We start from the raw sequence: 24,668 nt of genomic DNA on the forward strand, positions 1-24,668 counted from the left end.
GGGGGGGGGGGGATGGAGCCGGGAAACCAGCATGCGGGCTGGCGGTACACAATTCCGCATGCGCCCAACTCCATTCCTGCCTCTGGCAGGGGCTAAACATCCAACTCATAATTTTCCAACCTTATGCATAAAAAGAAGGCTGTTTTAAAAAAAAGGGAAATATAGCATCTTCAAATAGCTGAAGAAGCAAGAGATCTTTTTGAAAAGGAAACATCAAGAATAAGGAAGGATAAGTGGTGCGAAAGAAATATACAAAAACCTTGGAATGAAATAACAACAACTTGCATTTATATAGCACTTTAACATCGTAAAATGTCCCAAGGCACTTCACAGAAGCATTATAAAACAAGGAACTGAGATGATAAAGCAAACTAAATAAAACCTCAGTAAGCAAATAGATTTGATTGAGGAAAATTTAAAGCAGAATCAAAATGCAACCTTTAAAAATATTGCTATTGCAATTATTCTATTCTTCTCAACAGAGTTTAGAACCATCATCTCCAGCTACTATAATTTGTACACTCAGGCACTCATATTATGATTTCATAGGTTGTGGCACATTTCAGGATTTATTTACTTTTAAATGATGATGTTCCCCCAGTGGTTCAGTAAGTTTAACCAGTAAATAGCTGAGCAATATAGACCAGGAAAGTCCCAGATCAATCCTTGGTTCGTATTGTGTGAGCTGATTTCAGCCCAAGGTTATAATTGTCTCAGTGATTCTGGGTTACGGAGCAGAACATCAGCCAGGGTTCTCCCTTCTGATCACCATACCTACTTCTGAAAGTGTAGATATCTGGAGAGGAAAGGATGATATGACTATACTCCTGTATACACACTCTCAAGTTTCACACAGTAATAATGGCCATATAAATCTATCTCCAGCAAAGGAGGAGAATGGATATAAACATGGTTCTTTTGTTTCAAACAATTTAATTTTGTTAAATTAGGCACATCTTTAGCAAATATGCAGCCCTTCATTTTTGCTAGATATGAGAATCTTAATGAATAATTAAAATATAATAAAATAAAAATGCCCTTCAATTACACAACAGCAATTGTAGAAAACCTAGTTAGCTACAGTATAATGCCATTGCTGCTCTGTAACAACTGTATCCATGAATATTGTTAACAGCACTGCCATCAACCTAGACCACATAAAGATGGCATTTGCTCATGTTTATTAACATCACTCCATAGAATGAAGCTGGAAATAGTGGCAATGCTACACCACAGTCAGTATTTGACTCGGTTCAATTTTCAATAGGAATCAAAAGATTGATATCCTAAAATAAGTCTCCATTGCACAAAATGAAAATAAAAAAGAAAGGTCTTTCTAAAGTTATATGAGACAATGCCTCTCTGTCGGAATTATTATTGATAACAAATTCAAAAAGCAACCTTAAAAGGACACAGAGTTTGGAAATGCCAAAGCTGCCACTTTCCTTTCTGTAATTATAGGCTAGCTTGCAGCCCTCTTATTATTTAAAGAATAAACTCCGGCAGATCAATGAACACTTGCAATATTCCATGCATTTTTTTCTGCTACATCTGCTGTCTTTCTTTCTTGCTATTGTTTACCAGCAATGAGCAAAATAATAGTGTCTATTCATTCTCATATTTAATTATGCCAATCATGCTAGAGAAATTGGACACAACGAGAGAAAAGGTATAAATAAACTGCCACAGTAATAAATCAAGAGATCTTTCAAAGGTTTAAATTATTAATCTATTTATTTATGATTATTTTATACAGAAATGATGACTCTCTTTCATGCTTTAGTAACCACTTCAGGTAAGACATATTGCTCCTCACAAATTCTCTGTGATTTATATAACAAGAATGAGATAAGCTGAAAAATGATAGGATTGGTGGATTTTTCTCAGTCTGTGTTTAATTGCTGTTTCAAAATGCATATGCAAAGGGACATTTCATTAATCATTTAATCACATCCCTAGCAGGAAGTTGGACCTAATGTTGCAAATACCCTTTTCATTTCAATACTCCATAATGCTATCGTATGCACTTGATATATTGCATATGTCATAAATTATAGCTGCTTCAAAACGACCAAGTGGGTTGTTATCCCCATAGATGCTTGTTACAAAACCTTTATTAAGTTTTCTACTTATTGCCAGTTCTATTTCACAGCTTCATTCCAGTCTCCAATAACAGCTATTTCTAATGTCAAAGGTCTATAAATTACCCATGCAATCTCTAACACCATTTCACAGACCCGTTCTACTTCTACTGGTCTGCTAACAAGGCGATTACACACAAATTACTGAATGCCTATGAAATATTTAAGTGCATCCTACTTTGCTATGCATTAATAAGAGGAAAGCAGGCTCTGGAATTCTGGTTAGCTCCAGTCCTTAATGTCCCCTAATGAGCCTCTTACAGTGACTCTAGTTCAAATACAGAGGTGAAGGAAAAATGCAAAGGGTGCCTTCAAAAAACCAGCACTGTACAAACATTCCATGAGCCGGCTCTAATTTATGGGTCACTTTATAGGTATATTGATTTTTGTTTTCAAAATGGAATAAATGATGTGGTTGTCTACCATTCAGTAGTGTGAAAGCTGTTTGCTAGATGCTTGATTCAGCCAGACCTGATGCTTAAGTGTGAAATTTGAATATGATTAAGATCTCAACTTACGCACATTATTAATTAAAATATTTTTGGGAGGGATTGAAGCAGCACAGTAAAAGCAAAAAATAACTTATGTAATCTGATTTTTTCATGACTGCCTTTTAAAATTATAATTGGCCTTGATGAACAGAATCTGCAGTTGAAGTTGTGATTAATTAATATAGGAACTACAATATCACCATTTAATGCATACATGTCATGCCAGTTATAATATAATACATTCCAAACAGTACAACTAACCAGAAATTGTTTTTAGGTGAAGATTTTCCTGTAGTTTGGTCACATTTTCTACAAGATACTTTTCTTGCACTTCCAGTTCTATTTATGCCCCATTAACATGAGAAAATTAACTTTATTTGCATCTATTGATCAAACTTAATTTATTTCCATGATGTTAATATGGCACTTTTACTGAAAACATTGGACGATATCAAGTTATTGTCTGACCATAAATTGTAACGTACACATGGTCAAAGTAAAATCAGGGATGTATTCAGTTTCCCCATTCCAATCATTTTGGTTTTCAGCTGACTTGAAACATACCACTGGTAGACCAGAACCTCACAAAATCAGTAGAATAATCTGTACTTTCTTTTTAACAGCATGCATTTTAATTCAAAGTAGTTGAAAACCTGCCATAGCAACACATTAGATTAGAATCTGACAAGTGCACAAAAGCTGGCAAACAAGACAATTTCATTAATAGATCCATTGTGCACATTGTTACAAAGTAAATATTTTCAGCTGTGAAATTTCGGTGAAGAAAATTCTTCGCTGCACTGTTTATGTGGGTTGCAATGTTTAGAACCCAAAGTACATGCAGTCATTTTCCATATCACATTTTACATAGCTGCTATGATAAGTGTTGCTTGACTTTCCACCAAGCAGATCTGTTAAAATTAGTGACAAAATAAACTGGATTAGTTGATAAATCCTTTCAGCATAACTCTGAATATAATGCAGATTTTTCCTCTTTGGGCCATATATACTAATATTTTGTCGTGACGTCCAACTGACTGAATTTTCTGCATACTTAAATGTTGACAGAAAAAATATTGCACACGGTGTCTGAATCAACCACAAATAATACGTAACATGTAAGCTAGTCTTTTTATTTCATTTTTAATTTAAATATATTCTGCTGTTTGATAATCTAAGTACGGATTCAGGTCAACTGTGGTTGATGAAGATTTCGTTCTAAGCCTGAATGTGTTCAAAGGAAAGATTTTTCTTTATTTATATTTATCCTTGAACAGTGGTGTTTTCATTGATACATCTCCTTTGGCATAAAGGGTTTCTTCTGACACTAACAATGTTATCTTCATAAGATTAAAACACCATCATTCTTTGTACTGTGTATCACATTTTGGCAGTCTATTACAAACAGGTTAAAAAAATAGAAACCTCTTTTAACTGACATGCTTTATAGAACATCTTTCTGATTCCATATTTTAAAAAAAGCGACATTACAGAAAAACTACACAGCAACCATTGGAATGGTGATTAAGTTTGCAGACAAAATACAACAAACCACCACACTTTCGAAGTTCTGTCATTTCACTGTATGTCTCACCTGACATTTATAAATCAGTAATGAAGATATACTGTTAAATGTAATCATGAACCTACTGGCTCTTTACTAAGTGATCTGCAAAATGGTTAGCTTCTGTCATCACCTTTTTATACAGGGAATCAAAAATGTGTATAAGCAAGATTTTGACAATGTCCAACTTGAACAAATGTTTATTACTCAACTGTTAGTATGATTCTTAGTACTTTGCTTCGTCTCAACTGAGACTTTATCGTAAGTTCCTTCTGTCTCTCTTAATAATGATGTATTTTAGCAACCATAAAATGATCTTGCCACAGGAGGGGGCAGTAAACAGCTCTGCCCCAAAACCTCCTATCATAATAAAACATCATGGGCTGCATTTTACATTCCCGCTGCTGACGTAAACAATGGCGGTCCGCCCGCGGAACGCACATCGCGGAGCCGCTGTGATATTAAATGTGGCGGCTCATTTAAATGACCAGGGCAGACCACCGCCCCCGCCCAATAACGTGAAGGGGGCGGACGGTCCGTCTCTGGCAATGGCTTCAGCAGACTTTGCGCAGGCGTTGACGCCATTTTTAAAGGGCTTTGAGCCCTAACATTCAAATTAATTATTTAAAGAGACAGTGGCTGAATTTTATGTTGCCCCAGCAGGTCAGATGGTGGCATGGAGGTGGCATAAAATTGAGTGGGAGGCTCCGGGAGGCGTTCCCACCCCGCTCCCGCCTCCAGACAACTTTATGGCGGTCGGGCGGGGGGAAGACAGCCCACAACCCGAGACCAATCAAGGCCTTACTTAATGGCTACTTAAGGGCCCTCGTCCGCTTCCACGGGTATTTTTCCCGTGGCAAGCATGTGTGCTGGGGACGTGAAAGGCCGCCCAGCAATAGTTGCCGGCCTTTCCACGCGCCGGGGGCAGGGGGGGGTTGCCACGGCAGTCAGGCACAGGGTGCCCGATTGAGGGCCGCTCCTGCCTCCCAACCCATCCCTGGGACCCAAGGCGCTGCCCCCCCACTCCCCCAAACGACTACCCTTGCCTCGCTGGTACGACCGATCACCCCCCCGGGTGAGGCAAGCCCCACTTACCTGCACTCCTGGCTCAATGGCGTCGGTTGGGCTACAGTCCCAGCAGTGGCCACCGCTGCTGGTGGCACTGCTGGGACTAAGAGCTGCCAGCCCACTGATTGGCCAGCAGCTTACTGAGGCGGGACCTCCTCCCTCAAGCGGGTGGAAGTCCTCGGGACAACTAAAGCCTGGGGACCCGTAAAATGCGGGTCAGATACCCAGGCTAGGTGGAAGCGGGTTCGCCACCGACTTTTACGTTGGTGGCGAAGTCTCATCCGCCTAAGGTAAAATCCAACCCAGTGTTTTTAAAAAATAAAACAGATTGATCCTGACCCTCTCCCACCCACCCCCAATAGCCATTGAATTAATTACCTGCCTTCTTGCCGCACAAAACACTTACCTTGTGCACCTGACCTTCCCCCCACCAAAGTTCATAAACTTTAAACTTTACCCCTTCCCACCATTCCCTAGACTAATTAAATGAGTCTGACGCCGCTCCCTGCACCCCCTCAACACTGAAAAACTTACCTGCTCCCCCCTCCCCACCAGTGTTCTGCCTTGGATCTAGATGGGGATCCGAAGGCACGGAAGTGCCGGCCACTGGCACCAGTATTGATCCGGGATGTACGGCGGGAGCGGAAAGGTAATAAATTAATTTAATTAAATAAAGTTAAATATTGAAATGCGGTTCCCGTCGCTGAGCGGCGGGGGGGCCTCGCCACCGCCAGCAATATCGGACCGGGCCTTCCCGGCGTCAAGACCCTCTGCTGGAGGCATTTTCCGGCCCCCCCCCCCACCCCCCACCACACACCACCCCCCCTATGCCATGACCCCCGACATCGGTGGGGGGGGTTGTAAAATTCAGCCCAATATATCCATAAATATTGAATAAATCCACAGTATTTTTGATAATGACATGTTTGGAGGTGTTAAATGTTTACACAAAAAAAATATTAATGAGTCTAATGACTTTAATTAGATTATTAAACTAAACTAGAACTATATTCCCTAGCTTTATGAATGATTCAGTTGTATTGTACATTCACTTAATACACTAGACAGCAAATACACTACCTCAGAAATTTAAAGATAAAATACATTCAATTCCTCAGATGTTATTCTTCACTTCACCCAAAATCCTTTCCATTATCAGAAAAGAAAGACAGCAGCACTGTGTTTTCTACTGTAATCCCCTTTCCAAATACTTCTGTGTAGCTGGCTTTTAAGAAAAAAACTGTAAACTGCTTTTTAGTTAAGAGAAGTTCCACTTCAGCACCCAGACAAGATTCCCTTAGAAATTTCCATCAGTCAACTATCTGAATCCACAATATTGGCCTGGATAGTTTTTCATTCCAATGGCAAGCATGCTTTATTAATTTTTTATTGTAGTACAGTATACTTGCATTAACTCTATTGCTAACCAGTAGTGTGCTTTTTCTTTCCTTTTATGAGGCTATGCGCTTAGATTAGGAATACTCTAAGGCCCAACCACCTTAATGACTTAACTGCTATTCTGAGTTACATATAACATGCTTGGGAAGCTGCAGCCTTTAATTCTGTTTTTCACTATAAAGTTAATGGATTGGAAAACAGTTTGTCTCTTAACTAAGAAGCATTTAATAGAAAGCTAAATCTGCTGCAAGAAAAAAATGTAATTGTCAATAATCCATATTGTGCATTAGTGTTAACATTATACATGCCTGCTAGAAGTGGGTCACCATCTGAAGATCAAAGTACCCATTTTTAGTACAACAGTATTTCGGAATTTTATGCCCAACAGTCTATTTACAATTATAGAACAAAATGCTAAAAAGCATTTTTATAAGTCATAGCTACAAAGCACAATGGGTTGGAAGTTATTTATAATTCTTAACATTCACAGTCTTTTAGACTATTGATTACTGATGTGTAAGTATACATTACAAACTTTGGTGCTGTTTTAATAATACAAACAGCTACACTTTATAAATGTATTAAATTCAGATTTATTTCTGTCCATTGCTATGTATTTTCTTTTCATGTGTACTTTCAAAAAGCCAGATCATATTTTGTCCTGTTGTACCAATATAGCTGGAATCCATACATAAAGTATTGTGGCTAGAGCTTTTAGGGTTAATTCAAAAAGGATCATAACAATCAAGCAACATAATATAGTTTAATTCTTCACCTCTTCACTCTCATATATTAGATTTTTGTGACAATTTACTCAACAAACCTTCCAAAATGTTATCTAATATTGTGACAATATCTAAGAAATCTAATCTTTCTAAGTTACTTATTTGCAACAGAATCTAGTAATAGCTAAGTAAAAGATAATTAAGAATCAAGGCAACACAATGTCATCTTTTTCCTTGACCATTCTATTTGCATTATATTTTGGGATCAATTCTTTTTTCTGGCATTTCTTTTTTGATGCTGAACTGTTTTGCAATACCCTGTAATCTACAGTACTGTAAACACATCTTTGATGTTTCAGCTAACATCCCGGCAACAAAGCAATGCAATTACAAATGAGCTAATTAACTAAATTGTTGATGGAGCATGAACAGTTCATTCACCCTGTTAGTTGCACCATGACAACAAGGGATTCTCAAATTGTGAAGTTACTCATCTATACAAACTGCCTACAGCCCATACTAGATGAAGGAAACAAGATTGAACCATCCAGGAGGACTCTGTCACCCAAGCTGTTGTAGTTTTACTTTGATTTTAATTATATTGTCCATTTTCAGAACAGTGGCAGTTTTTAAATTTGTACTTTCACTCATACATTTCAATCATTAAAGTTTGCTCACAAGATTAGTTTTATTAGTTGCAGCTCAAGGAGGAATGACTTATGAAATTTCAAAGAAACATTGTTTTCTTCACAAATCATATTCTTGGTAAGGTGAAAGACAAAAACCCACAAGAAAAAGCACCGAACATATTGAATATAAGTATAGGAACATCACTGGGAAATTAGAAATTTTAAGATTTTCTTTTTATGTGGTGCAGACATATTAATCTAACTTCAAAGGGTTAATTTCAATGAAAAGCAGAGACAATCTGTATGGCTATGTTTATGTTTTTAATATACTTTATAAGTAAACAATGGTTTGCAATTTGCCAATTGTCTTACTGACTGTTTATGTGATAGACTTACTTCAAAAACTGTCCAAAATCTTCACAAATACTTTCACATCCAGGCCATTTACACACTCCATGGCCATAGAGAGGATGACTGGCCCCAGTTTCCTCATGTGATGAGCTGTAGTAAGATAAAACAGCGTCAGATTAATCTCAAAAGCCATAATCGTTGGAGGCTGCTAGCACCTGTCAGGTTACGATCAGTGACAAACGGGTCAAAACAGGTCAATTGAGCTCAGAACAGTCAGGAAAAATTAATCATTCTATTGAATAGTACAACTGCCAAGGCTGCATGATGTTCCAATTAGGAATGAAAGAGAGCCAAAGATGGCTGTTAATAAAGAGTGAAAGAAAATGGGATGACTGCATAACACTGCCTGATTATTTAGCCAGGTGACACTGATGTAGGATTTTTCACATCAAAATGCTGAATACAGTCATCACAGCAGAAACACAATAATTTTAACCTTCACTCCACATAAAATTCAACTCTAGGAATAAGATAACCAGTATATTCACTTGATACAAGCAGTATCAAAAAGCCATAAAATGTTACATTTTATGTATTTATAATGAGGATCCTTCATGTTTATCATATAAGACCATTAACTGAACAGTACACAAATCATGTTTTCATTCTTTATTGCTCAATATTACCTCATAAGATGAGATTTATGAATTGGCAAATCAAGCAAAATAATTATTTTCACAAGTGTTTAACTAGCAGAAATATGATCGTATTAAGCTATTTTCTTTATTGTTGTAAATCTGAACTTCTGCTACAAAGCAATCAAACATCATCATGATGGTTTTGATTGGACATTCTATTTCCATGTTGTGTAACAAGGACACTTTGCATCAATAAAAATTGTCACTGTATATAAATATGTGAAAACAGTAATTTTAGATATATTTGCCTTAAATTTTTATTAACATAAAAAGACTTCTCATACAAATAAATCCCCTTAAAATACTCTGCATATTATTTTCTCAAGTGGAACTGTGCCTGTGATTTGCCTCTTCCCTGGCGTACACACATTCAGCTGTGCACAACTGGTCCCGTTTATAAAAGTGAGATTTTCTCTCATGTGTGAAGTGTAAGAAAATGAGAATCCAATTTTTTATGAAATAGTATGTGGCATACTAATTCTGTCTTAGTTGATGTTTGCTGAATTGTGCACAGAATAAATCGGCAGCAGGAGTTGAGCAAGGTAAACTTTCCAGGACTTTGTCAATTTCCAAAACAGCAGTTTTTTTGTTGAAATTCCATTTTACTTTTTAAAGCACTTAGATTTCTCACACCAGAGTAGGTCATAAAATAAAAGAAATTACATGGCACCAGTTGCATCCTCACCAATGCAGAGGGGAAAATCAGTTTGCTCAAGAGCAAATAGCAGAACTGAGGCAGAGACAGTTGGGATGGGTATCAGTGGCCTTCTGCAAAAATGAAAGCTTTTCATTAACTCTTTCTGCACTCATGAACAAGTTATGTTCTTTGGTGATGATTGGGATGTGGGCACATCAAAACAGGTTTCTTGAAAATCAGTACCACTCCACTCTTTGATCCTAGAGAATCATGTATATTAATATTCAGAGTTCTTGGCCTTGACTGGATGAAAACATGACATTCACAGTCAGTTTTCAGCCAATTGATAGGTGATTTTTCAGTGTGGGTTCTGCCACCATTGTAGAGACTGGGAATGAGTAGGCACTGAATAACAAGTAAAGAAGTATTTTTGATTTTTGAAAAGGGTGAAGAATAAATAGAAGATGATTTACAAGATGCAAATGAGGTAAACATAAAGTTGAAGTGACAAAAAATAGGAGACAGAATGGAGAAACAGAAAGACAGGATGAGAAAAAAATACTTTAAATTTAAATGTAATATTTATATTATTTTCAGCTAGGGGCCATATTACAACAGTAAAGTTAATCCTGACATGTAAGTAGCTTTGTTACCATAATAGTAAGTTGCCAAAAATTGTAAAATATATGTAATTTTATTAGGACTGATTTTGAAGTTACATGCAATGTTCACTTGTGGAAAATCCTATTCAATGTAGCTGTCAGCAATATTTTGTGGAATAAAAATAATGGGTTCCTGCAACTCTGAGCCACCAGATATATTTGTTTGGCAATTTGTTTAGAAGGCATTTGTTCTGGCTTGATGTTAGATGGGAAGGTAATTTCTGATTGTTGTCTCGTGTGCATGTAACCACATGATGAGCTCTGATTCCACCAAAAATGTTTTGTAATTTTATCATTAATGGGTAATATTGCTCTAAAATGATTGGATTTCCACATCAATGAAAATGCTTTCTCCTTCAAAGGAATTAAGTGGATAAAAGTCAGGATCCTATTTTTGTTTCTTAGTCCTTATTGTATTTCTATGGGGCATTCAAGCTAAAAAGCTCTGTAAGGGTTTGCTTATGTGTTTTATTAGAAACTCCTTACCTGTGGAATATAATAGAATATTGTTTCATTCCAAGAGACACTAAGAACAGGTTGAAAGAGCAAACTAGCTCCTGGAGTGGAAATTTTAGATGTATGTAATTTTAGGTACTGCTTAAAAAAAAGACTGCCATTTATATACCAACTTTCACAAGTTCAGGACCTCCCAAAGCACTTTACAACCAATGCAGTACTTTTGAAGGTAGTCACTATTGTAATGCAGGAAATTCAGCAGCCAATCTGTGCAAAGCAAGCTCACCACAGAGAACAATGAAATAAATCATCTGTTTTAAGTGTTGGGTGAGGGATATGTTTTAGTCAGGACACTCTTCTTCAAATAGTGCAGTGGGATCTTTTACATCCACTTGAGAAAGCAGAAGGGGCCTTGATTTAACGTCTCATCCGAAAGACAGCACCTCCGACAATGCAACATTTCCTCAGTAATGCACTGAAGAGTCAGCCTAGATTATGTGCTCAAGTCTCTGGATTGGAACTTGAACCCACAATCTTCTAACTCAATGACACTTTGTGTATACTTAATGAAGTGTCTTAAGTTTTGTAAATTTGTGTCGATAAATTGGATTAGTTGAAAATGAACATGAGAATACAAAAAATTCCAATATGCAGGTTACTACATTGATGTTTATTACTTAGACCTCGGCAGAAACTGAAGGACCCAGATTTTATATTCTAAGATGCATGATTTAGTGGAAGAAACAGTTATAAGCTTATTCAAACTAAAAAACTGCTTTTTAAAAGCCCAAAATGCAACATTTGATTCGTTACAACATCACATGCAAGTTGAAAATGGCCTAACCCCTGTGGTTGCTGGCCACCTACAATTAAACATTTTTAAACCATACTTTGACAATGGAGACTGATACTAAATCTTCAGCAAAGTTTCTGGTTATCTTTTATTCCCTTCCTTAAATGGACTAATCGAGCCTGGTCAAAGTCGCCTTCAGGCACTGTGGCACATGAGTTCATCTCTAGCTAAGGACCCAAACAGAATTCAGGGCTTTGAATCTAGGTTGCTAAACTTCAATGCATTCTCATTCTGGATACTAGAAAATACATCATATTTGCAAAGGCGATGACATCATTACTAAATCTGGCAATACACCACGGATTACGTGCATAACCATCAGCCTAGTTTTGTGTACTATGAGGATAAGCTTACCGTAGCACTGAATTCACAAAGCACTGCTTTTTCTTCTGACTCCATTTAATCATCTCTTTCATTAGATACAATCAGATAAATTATCATAAAGAACCCTTATGATTAACAAAGATTTTTCTTCTCAGTAAATCTATGGCACAGCTGGCAGACTTTATTGATACTTTTATGCTGGCTGTGGCTTTCCTTTATTAATACTGTAGAGAATGTCACTGTTGCAGAAAGCAGTTCAAAATGTTCCTGAGCCTGGGAAACCCCGCCCAGCAACAGCAGGCAGGTAGGCATAAAATTGGACTAGGGCCCGATATCAGATGCAGGTATCGCGAAGCATGATTACCTGTGCCTGATCTCATTGAGGCAGGCAGCACACAAGCGTTGTGCTGCCTGTGCATCAACATGATTGCAGTGTGCAGCCCAATGCAAAATGCTCGACTGACTGGCTCAGGAGGCGTGGCTAGCATGACACACAGCTGGCCTGCACCTCTTAAAGAGGAGTTGCACTCAGGCTACAGCAGCTGCTGCAATAATGTCTGGAAGACTTTGCTGGAAGGAAGAGAACACCAAATGGAGCAAAAGGCCAGAGGGACGGCTGCCAGGTTTTCGGATGCGGCCCTGGATACCTTAGTGATGGAAGTCAAAAAGAAGAGACAATAGTGATCCAGAAGGCCGTCAAGGCATACGCTGAGAAGGGAACAGCAGGTGTCCAGGGCAGTTAATACCTGGAGTCTGGCCCGGAGGAGCTGGTTGCAGTACTGGAAAAAGTTTAATGACCTCACAAGGTCAGTGAATGCATCTTTAAAGGACATCTTCCACTCACCCACTAACCTCTCTTGCTGCTCAATGCACCTCACCCATCAGGACTCATTCCTAAAATTCAGATACTCCACCTCACCCTGCCAGCTTCACACCCACCTCTCACTACTTCCACATACTTCAAGCTATTCAGCTATGGCAGGCACATCACCCTAACACATCGTAACACAGTCGCTGACATTCTTCCCTCTCTCTTGCAGGAAAAGGTGGCACATAACTGCAGGCACAGAACTGATGGGGGCAGGCACGCCTGCATCTCCTAACTCCTTTGGAGAAGATGGTGGGCCACATCACGGGGCTAGCTGTGACTAAGGCCATTACATCTGGCGGCGCCGAGAACATTCAGGCTGATGGGATGTTCCTGCCTTATGCACCTTCTCAAATCTCACTTCACCCTTAGCCTTCCAGCTGGCGTAAAGTGCACTCGGTAGATGGTGTGACCTTGGACTTCTCATTTTCCACTCCAACCCTCCCCTTATGCTTTTCTGCTTTCAAATACACAAGATTTTCTGCCTGGCCGTAATGAAGAGCAACACCAGGCCACTGATGAAGAGTCACCATCACTTGATCTGACAGTCCCAGCCACCAGCTCAGCTCCTGGCATTGCATGTACCTTAAAGTGTAGCACAGAGTTGGGATCAGCATGCGCTAAGTCACTGAGTATGAGTGATCTGCAGATAGGCCTGGGCGAAAGGGTAGTTCGTGTGCCAGCTCACTGCAAGGTGAGACAGCCGACAAGTTCTGCTGCCGAGGACTCAGATGAGGACTTTGATGAGGCGGTGTAGCTGAACACTGGTGGGCTTGCACACAGAGACACTTGGTGCATTGGCAGGCCTTCCACAGAGCCTCTTATCACTGACAGGGAGCATAGAGGAGTCTGACTCCAACTTGGCACAGGGCTTGGTGCAGAGCTGGAGCCCATCCTTTCCAGCAGGGAGGTGGTGGCCAACTCCATGACAACACTTGCAGGTCCAACCGTGATGCAGAGTGATTGTAGGTGGTTGATGTCTCAGCTCCCATTGCAGCAGAAGCTACCCAATGCCTCAGTGCTGCAGTGGAAGCTCAGTGTGAGGTCATGAGATTCATGCTTGTTGCCATGCAGACTCAGAATGCTATCATCATGGCTGCGGATCTCAGTGCTCAAAAAGGCATGCAGGCTCTCACAGCCCAGAAATCTGTCATTCAGCAGAATTCTCGGATTGCTGAGGCATCACCCCGATGGAGTGTCAGTGGCTTTGTGTTGCACAAAACTCCTATCCTCTCTCAAGGCAATGGCATTCGTCCTGCCACCACTGCCAGTCTGCCAGTGCTCTTGCTATTTCCTTTCAGCCAGTCATCCAGCCAGCACAGACTATTGCCCATGCCGAGCTGGAGCAGGCCACAACCAGGCCCACAAGACCCAGAGATGCTCGATGTTGTCCTCCAAGACAATCTGCTGTCTCCCCCACTGAAAGTCAGCTCCATCAGCCATTCTGTAGCCACTGGTGTAGTACTGTACATGAGCACTAGGCCAGGCAAAGGCATCGCAAGACAGGCACCAAAGGAATTCACAAGGTGAACAGTTCAGTCTTGTATGTATTGTTGGAAGTGTTGTTGAATAAAGTTATTACGGAATGTTGGTGGTTCTTATTTCAGGATTTTGGCCAGGAGGACATTGTAATGGTACGTGGCAGATGGATTAATGGGGGGAATTGTGGAGCAACTATGATGTGGGGAAGAGATCTCGGAGAACCGGAGTCTGAGTATCCAGTTACAGACAGGCTGTCCGGTGTGAAGGGGTCACAGATGCCTCCTCCCTTCCTCTTCTTTCTCCTCCTCCTCTTTATCCTTCCAAGGTACCCTCTGAAGGGTATTAGCAGACAGTCTTGCAACAAAGGAGCTATCCCCTGCTCTTAGACAATATGCAGAAAATATATACAGTGAATGGCAGGGCCCTGGGGAGTGTTCTTGAGCAGAGAGACCTTGGGGTGCAAGTACATAGTTCCCTGAAAGTGGCAACACAGGTAGACAGGGTGGTGAAGAAGGCGTATGGCATACTTGCCTTCATCGGCCGAGGCATTGAGTACAAGAGTTGGGACGTTACGTTACAGTTGTACAAAACGTTGGCTAGGCCGCACTTGGAGTAGTGTGTGCAGTTCTGGTCGCCGCACTACAGGAAAGATGTGGTTAAGCTAGAGAGGGTGCAGAAAAGATTCACAAGGATGTTGCCTGGTTTGGAGGGTTTGAGTTGTAAAGAGAGATTGGATAGGCTCGGTCTGTTTTCCCTGGAACGGGGACATGATAGAGGTATATAAAATTATGAGAGGCATAGATAGGCTAGATAGCCAGAGTCTGTTTCCCATGGTAGGGGTGACTAAAACTAGAGGGCATAGACTTAAGTGAGAGGGAGGAGGTTTAAAGGGGATCAAAGGGGTAAATTATTCCCACCAAGAATAGTGGGTATCTGAATGAGCTGCCTGAGGAGGTGGTGGAGGCAGGAACAGTAGCGACATTTAACAGGCATCTGGACAGGTACTTGAATGAGCAAGGCATAGAGGGACATGGAATTAATGCAGGCAGGTGGGATTAGTATAGATAGGCATTATGGTCGGCATGGACGCGGTGGGCCAAAGGGCCTGTTTCTATGCTGTACGACTCTATGACTTGATCAAACCAGTCAGTCACATGACCACCCTGCTGGCCAACTTGGGGAGTTTTAAATTGTAGAGACAGTGTTTGAACTGGCAGAAAGCTCTTTGTTCCTGGATAGAAAAGATCTCTCCTGGCTGGCTCGCCGCAACCTCTCCTGTCTGCTCCCATCTCTTTATCACCAGCTTCGGAATCCATTGAAGACAGAAAAGTCTCCTACAGTGAACAAGGTTTAAGAAGAATACTGGGTCCCAACGAAAAGCAAGATCTACCTACAAGCAAGGACTATACAGTGAGTTCGAAGCACAGTAACAAAACGCCCTCTTCAGATATTGCCTCAAGCTTTTCCACTTTTTTTTTCTTCTGCTCTTTTCTGTCCCTATCTGCATCTGTATATTGTATATGCATGCTAGCGTGGGCACGTCATGTATCCATAGGCATTAACCAAATTAGAGTTTAAGTTTAAGTTTTAATAAACTTCACTTTTCTTCTTTAAACCTAAGAAAGCCTGTTTGTGCTCATTTCTTTGCCTTATAATTGGAAAGTGGTGAACAAGGATTCACCAAGGGGGAGCTCAAAACACAGTGTGTTTAAAATTAAACCCTGTTACAGTAAGACCAGGTGAAGGCTGAAAGAGACCCCTAGACACCTTTCTCACCTGGTCATAACAACTGGCATAGAAATTAAACGTCACGGTGACCATGAAGGCCACTGGCAGCGCTGTCCTCCCCTTGCTGTGCAGTTGCAGGCCGGGTTGTAGGAGCTGGCACAGTTCAGTCACCTTGTCCTTGGTAAAATGTCGGTGCCTCAGACACTGCTCCTGGCTGAGGTGAGGTAGGAGAAGTGCTCCCTAAAGGTGAATTGGGCCTTCTATTGAGAGCCCTCCTCCTCCCTCTGTGCAAAGCTACCCCTCTCTGCTGTCTGTGCTCCACTTCTAAGTCATATTGCAGTCCAAGAGGTACAGCTACTATAGCCCCCATTACTGAAGCAGGCTTTCTCCTGATAAGCCAAACAAAGCTTCTCAAAATCCAGCAGCACTCCCTTGTAAAATCAAAAAGTTTGCAAAACGCCTCCAATAATATGCAAGACAATACTTCCACAAAAACTGCACCAGCAAAACAAAGACAAAATCACCTCACCTGAGTTGTATGGTTTAAATTTTAAATAATGCTATTGCAAGGTCACTCCTGATGCTGAACTTATGTTCAGCTGGGAGTGATTAAGAGAGAGCATTAACTGGATCTGTGCAGTTCAAAATGGCAAGTCATGTGCAAAATTAGCATCAGAGGTTCTGATGAAAGGTCACAGATCTGAAACGTTAATTCTGTTTCTCTCTCCAAAGATGCTGCCAGACCTGCTGAGTATTTCCATCAGTTTCTGTTTTTATTTTATTTTAGCATTATAGGCTGTTTGACATCATGGAATCAAGGAAATATACAGTACGGTAGGAGGCCATTTGGCCCATCATGGCTGCACCGGCCAGCAAGGAGTCATCCAGCCTGATCCCACCTTGTCTTGGTCCGTAGCCTTGTAAGTTATGGCACTTCAAGTGCATATCCAAGTACTTTTAAATGTTATGAGGGTTTCTGCCTCTACCACCCTTTCAGGCAGTGAGTTCCAGATCCCCACCACCTTCTGCTAATCTTTGCTTCCTGCCTCTGAGCCTATTTTGGATCCAATCTGCCAATTTGCCTTGGATCCCATGGGCTTTTACTTTTGTGATCAGCCTGCCATATGGGATCTCAGCAAAATCCTTGCTACAATCGGTATAGACTATATCAAATATGCTCCCCTCCTCAACCTTCCTTGTTACCTCCTTAAAAAATATGATTATGTTAGTCAGACACAACCTTCTCTTAACAAATCCATGCTGACTGCCTTTGATTAATCTGTATCTTTCTAAATGAAGATTTATCCTGTCCCTCAGAATTATTTCCAATAATTTTCCCACCACTCAGGTTAGGCTGACTGGCATGTAATTACTCGGTCTATCCCTTTCGCCCTTTTAAAACAACAGTACAACGTTAGCTGTCCTCCACCACACCTGTAGCCAGAGAGAATTGGAAAATGATAGTCAGAGTCTCTGCTATTTCTTCTCTTGCTTCCCTTAACAGCCTTGGATACATTTCATCTGGGCCTGGGGCTTTATCCACTTTCAAAGATGCTAAATGTATTAATGCTTCCTCTCTTACTATGTTAATTTCATCTAATATTACACACACCTCCTCCCTGATTGCAATGCACCATCCCTCTCTTTCGTGAAAGCAGACGGAAAGTATTCATTACGCACCATACCAACATCCTCTGCCTCCACACCCAGGTTACCTTTATGGTCCCTAATGGGCCCTATTCTTTCTTTAGTTATCCTCTTGCTCTTTATGTATTTCTAAAAAAATCTTTGATTTTTCCTTGATTTTACTTGCCAACATTTTTTCATGCCTCTCTTTGCTTTCCTAATTTCATTTGTAATTTCACCCCTACACCTTTTATACTCCTCTAGGTTTTCTACAATATTGAGCACTTGGCATCTGTCATAAGTTTCACTTTTTTTTCTTTTTCTCCCCTTGACATCCAGGGAGCTCTGGATTTGTTAGCCCCACCCTTTTTCTTTAAGGGAACAAACATGCTCTGAACACTTACAATTTCTTCCTTGAACACCTCCCACTGATTGGGGAATGATCTACCTACAATTAGTTGTTTTCAGTCCACTTTAGCTAAATCACTTCTCAGCTTAGTAAAATTAGCTTTTCCCCAATTCAGACTTTTTATTCCTGGTCTATCTTTTCCATAACTACCCTAAATCTAACTAAATTATGATCACTTCCACCAAAGTGCTCCCCAACTGATACCCCTTCCACCTGCCCAGCTTTATTCCCTAAGAATAAGTCCAGAACCGTCCCCTTTTTTGTTGGGCTTGCTACGTACTGGCTAAAGAAGTTCTCCTGAATGCATTTTTAGAATTTTGCTCCCTCTGTGCCTTTCACACTAATTCTATCCAAGTTAATATTAGGGTTATTGAAATTCCCCACTATTATCCCCTATTGTTTTTGCATTTCTCAGAGATTTGCCCATATATTTGCCCTTCAGTCTCCCTCTGACTCTTTGGGGATCTATAGTACACTCATTGGGCTGAATCTTCTGTGTCTGCCTCCGGGCGAATAAAACAGCAGCCTGCCTGTATGCAGGCGCTGAAGCCAATTTTAAAGGGCTTTCAGTCCTACTGTGAAAATTAAATATTTTAAAGATAAAGCTAATAAAAATAAATAGAGATGTTTCTTGTGTCCCTCTTCCACGCCCCCAATAACATTTAAATTAATTATTTTCCCTCCCCCAAACCACTTACCTTGTCCATCTAACCTTACCCCCTGACAAACTTTAAACTCCAACCCTTCCCACCATCCCCTACACCCATGATATCACTTTGACCCCATTCCCCCCCACCCCCGCATTGATAAACTAACCTCCTCCCCACTCCCGGCCAGTCTGCCGCCTCAGTTCCCCCAGACAGGGATCCGAAGGCACGGGAGTGCCAGCCAGCGGCACAAAGATCGCAGCAGGACAGCAGCGTAAGTATCATTTATTCATTCAGTTTAATTTATTTACATATTCAAATGGGGATCCTGTCACAAAATGGCGGGTGGGGGGAGGGGCACCACGAGGCCTTGCCACCACTAGTAACATCGGGCCGGGACCTCCCGGCATCGGGATGTGTGGTGGCCCTCTCCGGGTGGCATCTTTAGGCCCCCCCGTTACGGACCCCGATGCCTGAGGGAGAACAAAATCCAGCCGATAGTAAGGTGATTGCCCCGTTTTTTGTTCTTTAGTTCAACCCTTAGGGCCTCATTTGATTTGCCCAATCTGGATGCTTCCAGCACAGGAATGATACACCTGCACTAGTGCCATTATAGTCAGTGTGGCGGGGGGCCAGGAGGGGGAGGGGTGGGGGAGCGGGTGGCGTCATTCAGTTTAGTTTAGTTTAGAGATACAGCACTGAAACAGGCCCTTCAGCCCAACGAGTCTGTGCCGACCATCAACCACCCATTTATACTAATCCTACACTAATTCCATATTCCTACCACATCCCCACCTGTCCCTATATATTTCCCTACCACCTACCTATACTAGGGGTAATTTATAATGGCCAATTTACCTATCAACCTGCAAGTCTTTGGCATGTGGGAGGAAACCGGAGCACCCGGAGGAAACCCACGCAGACACAGGGAGAACTTGCAAACTCCACACAGTCAGTAACCAGAATTGAACCCGGGTCGCTGGAGCTGTGAGGCTGCGGTGCTAACCACTGCGCCACTGTGCCGCCCTACAAGGAAGTGGCTGAAAGCATTTTGGCTGACATTTTTTGAGTTTCAGATTTCCAAAGCACCGGCATCAGAAGCGTTATGGAGCTGAATTTCACAGAAATCGCCTTTAAAGTCTAATAACATAATGGATAAAAAAGAGGGCACTCCGTAGGAAAGTGTAAAATGTGGAAGTCATTCCACATGGAGCAAAGACTTCATAACCATTATAACATCACAGTGGCATGGTGTACTAGAACAATAATGCAGAATTTATGATATTGAAGGACACAGGTGCAACCTATTTGACATTGAATTGTTAGTCTCATTTGTGCTGCTTTAAGGAGAAACAGAGCCCTGGTGATGGTAGTCAGAAGAATGAGGCCAGTTGTTGTTACATGCCTCCTTGTAGCTGGCTTAAGGGAAACATAGATTGGGGCCTGGCCAAATTGGCTGCCCATTCTGTCAGTAGTTTGCAGTTTAAGGCCTAGGACATTTAGAGAACTGGGAATAAAATAGGAAATACAAATATAATGCACCGAGTTCTCCATTGAATCTTCAGCTTATGGACAAGTATATATTATAAGAAGTAAAATAGTTTATTTAAATAACATTTTTATTCATCCTTAATGAGAGTTATCTATTGAGAATGTTTTAATATTTCTCATTAAGTCAGATGAAACGCTCGTCATCTCTCTCCAGTGGTCAACATCTTGAGAATGTTCTTAGCAACGACAGAGAAATAAACATACTAGAACATAGCCCCAAAAAAGCAGATGTTGCAGCAGTGATCCATGGAGCTCTGATGAGGCTTGTCTTTTGTTCTTTGATGTGCAAACATTTAAATCATCTCTAAAGGGATAAAGGCAAAACTATATTTCAGTGGGGAGGGCATCAAATCACTTCAAACAGGAGTGACATGATGATGTGTTTCAATGCAATTGATGCCATTGAAAACAGACAGCCTATGGGAGATCAGACCAGGAGCAGGTACAGGAACATGGTCGTAGTCGAAATCCAAGTAAAAGAAGAGAAGCACAAGGAGTTTTGAGGAAGGATGTGAAAGTTAGGTTTGTCTTATGGTTATAACAGACTGCGAGGCAGTTACACACAAAAATATTCCTGATCACCATCTCAATGCATTATTTTTGGGTCTTCAAGCAATGCAGCAAGTTAACTAGTTTACTGTAAATTTGTGATTGCTGAAGTTTCAGATAGATTGGTATGGTGGGGGGGGGGGGGGGGGGTGGTGGGCGCGGTGTAGGTGGGAGGTCAGACGGAATTTTAACTTTTTGATCTGCCAGGAGTTGCCGGGGGGTTGAGAATGGCTCCCAGAAGCACATGGGAAACTTGGAAGTTGGGGTTTCTTCACATGTGCAGCAGCCATCCTGTCTCTGTGAAAACCGGAATTGGGTGAATTAAAGGTGGGTTGGGGTCAGGGTTCAGATTTTTAATACATTAACCTCTCACCTGATCCAAACATGCCCATTTTTGAGGGATATAATTCCTTCTCCCCCACCCCTGTCCACTGAGGGCACTTTAATCCATCTGTGATATTTACCTGTCTCTTCTTGTTGTGAGAACTGAAGCCTGTCCGTTCATTAACGAATGATGAGTTATTGGTGGTGATGCTTTGGAAGTGGTACTGGAGGTAGTAGAGGAAGAATTATTGGTAGAGAGATCCAGCCCGCCATGCTTCAAAACGCCGTCTTCCATATTGTGCACCCCGGTTACTTCTTTCCAGAGCTGCTGAATCTCTGCAGGGCTTAAACCTGGAAAATTACAACACAGATGTAAGAAATGAATAGATAAAGACTGTACCAGTTAGGTGAATTAGTCAATTTTTTCATGCAAAATCTGTATTAGTTCATCTATTTATGTACAATGAACAAATATTTGCTTGAATTATTATACTTTTCCTTTACTAACACCATTCATCATGACCTCAACAAGCTCTTCTGATATAGCCATATAAGCCCTTTGGCTTTTCCTGTCGGGGGCCATGAACCTATATAATGGTGTTTTGGTAGCTCAACTGTTAACTTATGGACTTCTTAACTGTAGTCCAAGTTTATAACTCAGATTGAATTCCGATCAGTTCTGATGAAAAGTCATTGACCTGAAATGTTAACACTCTTTTTCTCTCCACAGATGCTGCCTGACCTGCTGTGTATTTCTAGCATTTTCTGTTTTTGTTTTATAATACCTTGCCTGAAATCTTGAATGGAGTACCCTGACACTATGATGGCGAGACATTGCAATATTTTCGCATTTACTACCTGGGTGTTAAGTGCCATCTGAGGGAAGTGCAAAGAGGAAGATAGGAGAGGATCACAAGCTAGCTATAGAGCTTGTATCATTTCAACAAAAGGAAAATCAGGCAGGATCCAATAGTTACATACATTACAAGTCAGGATGGTGTGCCACTTGGAGGGGAACTTGCAGGTGGTGATGTTCCCAAGCATCTGCTGCCCTTGTTCTTCTAGGCAGTAGAGATCATGGGTTTGGAAGGTACCAGCGAAGAAGCCTTGGTCAGTTGTTGCAGTGTATCTTGTAGATGGTACACGCTATTGTCATTGTGTGCCAGTGGTAGAGGGAGTGAATGTTTAAGATTGTGGATGGGGTGCTGATCAAGTGGGTGTCTTTGTACTGGATGGTGTCGACCTTCTTGAGAGTGGTTGAAACCGCACTTATCCAGGCAAGTGGAGAATATTCCATCACACTCCTCACTTGTGCCTTGTAGATGGTGGACAGGCTTTGGGAAGTCAGGAGGTGAGTTACTCACAACATAATTCCCAGCCTCTGACCTGCTCTTGTAGCCACCGTATTTATGTGGCTGCTCCAGTTAAGTTTCTGGTCAATGGTGATCCCTCAGATGTTGATAATGGAGCATCCAGTGATGATAATGCTGTTGAGTGTCAAGGGAAGGTGGGTAGATTTTCTCTTTTTGGAGATGGTCATTGCCTGGAACTTGCATGTTGCAACTGTTACTTGCCACTTATCAGTTCAAATGTAAAATTTTCATACATTTAAACAACAACTTGCACTTAAGTAGCATCTTTTAAGAAGAAAAATGCCCCCAAGATGTTCACAAGGGGAAAAATAATCAGGGAACGAATGGCAAGGCATGACTGAAAACTTCTTCCAAAAGATGAGCTTAAGAAAACTTTCAAAGTGGGAGAGAGGAACGGCTTGGAGAGGGGACTCCAGAGAGTTGGGCTGAGGTGGCTAAAAACTCTGCAACCAATGGTGCAGCAAATGGGAAGGAATGTACAGAAACCACAGTCAGAGCACTGAATAATGTTCAAGGAAACAGCAAGAAGTGTCAGTGATGGATAGATGTGAGATGTAACTAAGCCATGCTGTGGGAATATTTAATGAGATAGACATTCCATATCAGGCCCATTACCAAGACTGCTTAATTTGAACCAAGCTTTTCGCTACCTCTCCTAACTTTCCTAACCATGATTTGCTATTCCTTTTTTTCCTCTGTTAAGCATCTTTAGGATTTTTCTACTTTAAAGTATGTGACAAGCAACTTTAAGTTGAACAGGGTATCAAAGTTTTGCATGGCCTGATTGAGCTTCTGTGAGTGGCTAGAGAGGAGGACTGAATCAGTGGGCATATAGCATTGCTTATGGTGAGGGGCCATCAATGACAACCTTATTTTTCTTGCTGTGGAAATAAATTTTACTCATCCACAATCCAATGACAGAAATTATTGTGGAGCTTATGGAAAGGTGGAGCCAGGTATACTCAGGATGCATCTGAAGCTGACTCTGTGCCTACAAATAACGTCCTAAAAGGCAGCATGTATATTGAGGAATAGGATGGATCCTTTGGGAATTCTGTAGGAACAGCGGCAGGGGCAGAAGCAGGAAGAGAATACATTTCTGATGCGCTGGCTGCGTGGAACAGTTACTAAATAGAATCTTAGAATGGCATGCAGCTGGACAACACAGAAGAGGTGATGGTGGAAAAATGCATTTGTCCATGTTGAACACTGCAGAGAGGGACAGCAGGACAAGGAGGGATATTGCACCGTGGTTAGAGTCATAAAGGGTGTAATTTGTGATTTTGACCAGGGTGGGCTTTGTACTGGGTTTGGGTGAAGAAGAAATTGAAGGTGCAAGAGGTACATTTCATGCAAAATGTGTATGGCTTCTCGATTCACTACAAACCATCTGCTCAGTTGTATAGTCTACCTACTGTGATGTAAAATCAGCCATATTTTTGGAAACAAAATAAATAAGAGTATGAAACGTGTATACTGTAAATCACTAGATTAGAGAAGATTACTCAACTATATATAACATGTTACTTTTACCTTTTCTGGGCAAACACCTTTGGAAACACTTGATCATTTACAGGTTTAAGCACTGATCCTTTGAGAATAATTTGACAGTAATGAACATTTAGGAAAATAAACATTACTTAAAAAAACTATGAATCTGCCTTACAATGAAGCATTCAAATGGACAAAATCCAAAGTGAACCAAAATCAAGAAATGATTATTGTCCATCTTATAGTGCAATTGTAATCTAAACTGGTCTGATTCCTGCTGGCCCCCAAATCTCATATCTGTATGATGTATTTTTAAAAATGTTAGACTATTAAAAATGATTTTTCAGTAGCAGCAACAGTGACAGCTTCTGCAGACTTGCTGGTACTGTTGGATGATACACTTCGGCAGACATAAGAAATTGGCTTGGTAACTGAATTGCTTGCAATATTATTGTACATCAGATTCAATTTATTGATTTTGCTTTTTGATTCAAAAGTAGAAAGTGAACCCATTTCCTTATAATAGATCCTCATTCACTTTTAACATGCTATTTTCTATTGTTGGAAACTTTATACACTGCATTTGTATACATTTATATAAATATTCACTTTAATTTTCTTGT

At 40.8% G+C, this 24,668-nt stretch overlaps 1 protein-coding gene across 6 annotated transcripts in view; it reads right to left on the reverse strand.

Moving 5' to 3' along the window:
• The window catches only part of foxp2 (forkhead box P2), a 924,460-nt gene that overhangs the window by 74,539 nt on the left and 825,253 nt on the right, over positions 1-24,668 (reverse strand). For all 6 annotated transcript variants that reach the window (XM_068050567.1, XM_068050570.1, XM_068050565.1 and 3 more), the window contains 2 exons: positions 21,322-21,532; positions 8,413-8,517 (listed from right to left, as the gene is read on the reverse strand). In XM_068050567.1, coding sequence (XP_067906668.1) covers positions 8,413-8,517; positions 21,322-21,532 — 316 coding nt within the window. The remainder of the gene's footprint in view (positions 1-8,412; positions 8,518-21,321; positions 21,533-24,668) is intronic.

The sequence above is a fragment of the Heterodontus francisci genome, chromosome 18 (genome assembly GCF_036365525.1).
Source record: "Heterodontus francisci isolate sHetFra1 chromosome 18, sHetFra1.hap1, whole genome shotgun sequence".
NCBI classification, from domain to species: Eukaryota; Metazoa; Chordata; class Chondrichthyes; order Heterodontiformes; family Heterodontidae; genus Heterodontus; species Heterodontus francisci.